The 3,280-nt window shown below is 55.3% G+C and overlaps 1 protein-coding gene across 1 annotated transcript; it reads right to left on the reverse strand.

Moving 5' to 3' along the window:
* Window positions 1–764: 764 nt before the first annotated feature.
* LOC104524825 (claudin-16) lies at window positions 765–2,811 on the reverse strand (the record flags this gene model as incomplete). Its single annotated transcript, XM_010167816.1, has 4 exons — window positions 2,698–2,811; window positions 2,262–2,364; window positions 1,111–1,275; window positions 765–956 (listed from the first exon to the last, which is right to left on the reverse strand). Coding segments are annotated over exons 1-4 (574 nt in total), but the record flags the coding sequence as incomplete, so codon positions are not given.
* Window positions 2,812–3,280: the final 469 nt, after the last annotated feature.

The raw sequence follows: 3,280 nt of genomic DNA on the forward strand, positions 1-3,280 counted from the left end.
ATGGTCAGCAACAGCTAGGGGGCTCGGGGGGTGTCACCGCATGGGGACATGGCAGGAGAAACTAATCCAGGCAGGGCTGACTTCCACCCAGTGGGACCAGGCGTAAGGGCTGGAGAAGATGTCAGGCAAAGCATCACCCTCCCCACCTCCCTGATGGTGGGATGGCCAGAGTTCCATTGACCCATCCTTGTGGCCACCAGCTCAGGCTTTGGCTGGTCATAGTGATCCAGCTCCAGCAAGGCTGCTGCTTTGGGTAGATGTCAACAAACCTACACCAGGATCTTGAGATCCCACAGCTGTGTATGGAACATTTCTACCCCTTCTCCATGATCTCATGGTGCTTACAGGCTCCTCACTTAGGCCAGTCCTACATGGTATGACCCAGCCTCTCCAGCCAAGGTGCCCACACCAGGCATGAAGGGGTTTTGCATGATTTGGCTGGACCCTGCAAGAAGTGCCTGCACTCTCTGAGCTGGTCCTGCATCCCCTGAGCTGGTCCTGCATCCCCCTGTTCTGGTCCTGCATCCCCCTGAGCTGGTCCTGCACCCCCTGAGCTGGTCCTGCATCCCCCTGAGCTGGCCCTGCATCCCCCGGCGCTGGTCCCCTGAGCTGGTCCTGCATCCCCCGGAGCTGGTCCTGCACCCCCTGAGCTGGTCCTGCACCCCTTGAGCTGGTCCTGCACCCCTTGAGCTGGTCCTTCATCCCACGTACCTCCCTGCAGGAGCTCACTTGAGGGGAGAGCGGGTGGGACAGGGCACACTGACCTCCACAGGTGGAGAGGCAGCAGGTCAGCAGGATGGATGCCACGAAGCAGCCAGCTGAGCCACCCATCCCCAGCCAACACGACCACCCGAAGTCATAGTGGACTCCCAGGAATATATTGTGTGACACCAGCATGGCCCTCTCCACGTAGACATCCACCGCGTACCAGACGGAGCCCACGAGGCCCAGGATGCCTAGGAGGAATGGGGCTGGTTGAGAAAGAACCATACAAACCCCCCGTGCTCCCCAAGACCCCTCTGAGGGGGGTACCCCTCGCTCCTGGCATCCCCCCCTGCTCCCCATGGGACACGATGTCCCTCTTGTCCCAGAGCTCTCCCAGCCACGCACTCCCAGCGCCGAGGATGACACCGGCCCCGTAGCACATCTTCAGCTTGACACCAGGCTCCTCCTTGAGGAACTTGATGCAGTCGAGTCCAAGCAGCAACGTAACCAAAGCCAGGCCAGCCAGGAGGTCAGCTGTGATCAGCAGAGTCCGCGTCACCACGATCTTCACTGGGCAGGGAAGGAAAAAAAAAACCACAGAAAGGGGACTGAGGAAGGGTCAGGGGAACTGGTGTCCCCACCTCAGATTGCTGCCTGTGTCCCTGCTAGAGCCGTCCAGCTCACCAGTGGGCATGGCCAGAGGAGATGTCTACATTGGGAACCACCAGCCCCGTGCCTGCCATGTGCTGTAGGTGCTCACCAGGCTCATCTGAAACCTTACAACAGGACATAAGCCCATTATTAGACCAGCTCAAGAAACCAAACAGCTGAAGGTGCATCAGTCAGCACCTGGATCTGGTCCCCTACTCAAGACCTTCTTGGGCAGAAGGTGCTGATGTCCAGACTGTCTATTTTTCCCTCCAAGTTGTGTAGCTGGTGTTTTGAACAGCAAATGTCCACATGCTGGGGAAAAATATGAGAACTTCTCATGACAAACCCCATCCTGATACCAACACGCAGCTACTCTGGCTACTGAGGAGAAGATGAACTCTGTCCTAGCAAAACCAGGACAACGGGTCACATCACCAGCTACGTGCAATGTGTCTTCTCCTTACAAAGCTTTTTCCCCAGAGCAGCACAACAGCCCATGCCAACTTCTTGTTCCCTTCTCTACTGACCAAATCTGGGTTGTCCCATGTCATCACCTCATATATGAGGGTTCATCACCCTATATGAAGGTCCATGAGCTGAGGACACGAGTCCTTGGCCAGTGGGAATGGCCCTCACCTCTGCATGCAACATCAATGGGCTTGCAAGTCCCAGCAGGCAACGGAGGGAGGACCTGGGCTCTGTGTGACAAAACACCTTTGCTGTGAGGTGGCACAGCTTCATGGGTTCTCTCCTGCTTGGTGACCCCATGGCAGATCTGGTTGAACCTCTGCATTGCTAACTGATGAAGGTCAGCCCTTTGCAACCAGGATCATCTTCTCAAAAAGGACAAAGGCAAAACTCTTAGTTCTGAATTTAAAAAGTTCCTCCAGGCCATGGCATCTTACCTGGATGATCAGCCAAAATGGAGTCATACTGGTCACAGGTCCTGACCCCATCCTGCATGTTGGTGACACACTCCCGCCAAAGCCCCCGGCATTTGTGACTTACCTGGAAGCAGGAAAAAGACACTCAAACAAAAAGCACCAAGAAGCACCCCAGGTCCCCAGGGACATCCCAGCCCACAAGGCAGATCTTCAGGCTCTCACCACCACAGCTGGACACGTCCCAGTGACTCCCTACCCATACCCAGCTCTCTGGCTCCTCCTTCTGCTCCAGCATTTCTCTCTCTAATCCTCTGATCCTCCAACTCATGCAGAAAGCACCGGGTTTGTCCCACCATGTCCCCTTTCCAAGCTCGTGAAGACATGGTGCAACTTCATGGATGTCAAGGCACCCACCTTGCTCCCAGCTGCCAACCTTGCAGATGGTTGCTCTGCTCACCTCCAAGCTGTCGTCAGCGTTCACCATCCAGCAGTCAGAGCACGTGGCAAGGAGCAAGAAGAGGGTTGAGAGAAGAGCAAGACCGAACGCCATCATCTGCAAGGCTGAGCTCATGGGGTCACCTGCAAAGGCACAGAGACATCTGTCACCTCTGCTCTGGCCACTTCCCAGGTACCTCATCCACCAAGGACAAAATGCCACCTAGGCCAGGGTGCCCTCTGGATCCCTATGAGTCATCTGGGCCCCATCTCATAGTTCTCAGTGCTGCCAAAATGCCCTTAGCTGAGGTTGGGCCACCAGCTGTGTGTGTAGACGGGGCTCTCAGGGTTACCTTAATTTTACCCACATGGGTTGCTCTTTAGATGTCCTCTCTTCCAAACAGACCATCTGAAGCTGCTCACCATTAGTACCTGCCCTGTAGGAACCAAGAACTGCTGGACACTGTTTGATTTGAGCATGTGTCTCCAGATGTCCTGAGGTTTTCTTGATGCCTCCATCCCCATGGCCATGTGATTTGGTGGGAAGGTCACCCACTTTTTCTTGATTTTTCTCTGAAGAAGCACAATGAATTGTTGAAACATCC

The sequence above is a fragment of the Antrostomus carolinensis genome, unplaced genomic scaffold (assembly GCF_000700745.2).
Source record: "Antrostomus carolinensis isolate BGI_N321 unplaced genomic scaffold, ASM70074v2 scaffold38695, whole genome shotgun sequence".
NCBI lineage: Eukaryota > Metazoa > Chordata > Aves > Caprimulgiformes > Caprimulgidae > Antrostomus > Antrostomus carolinensis.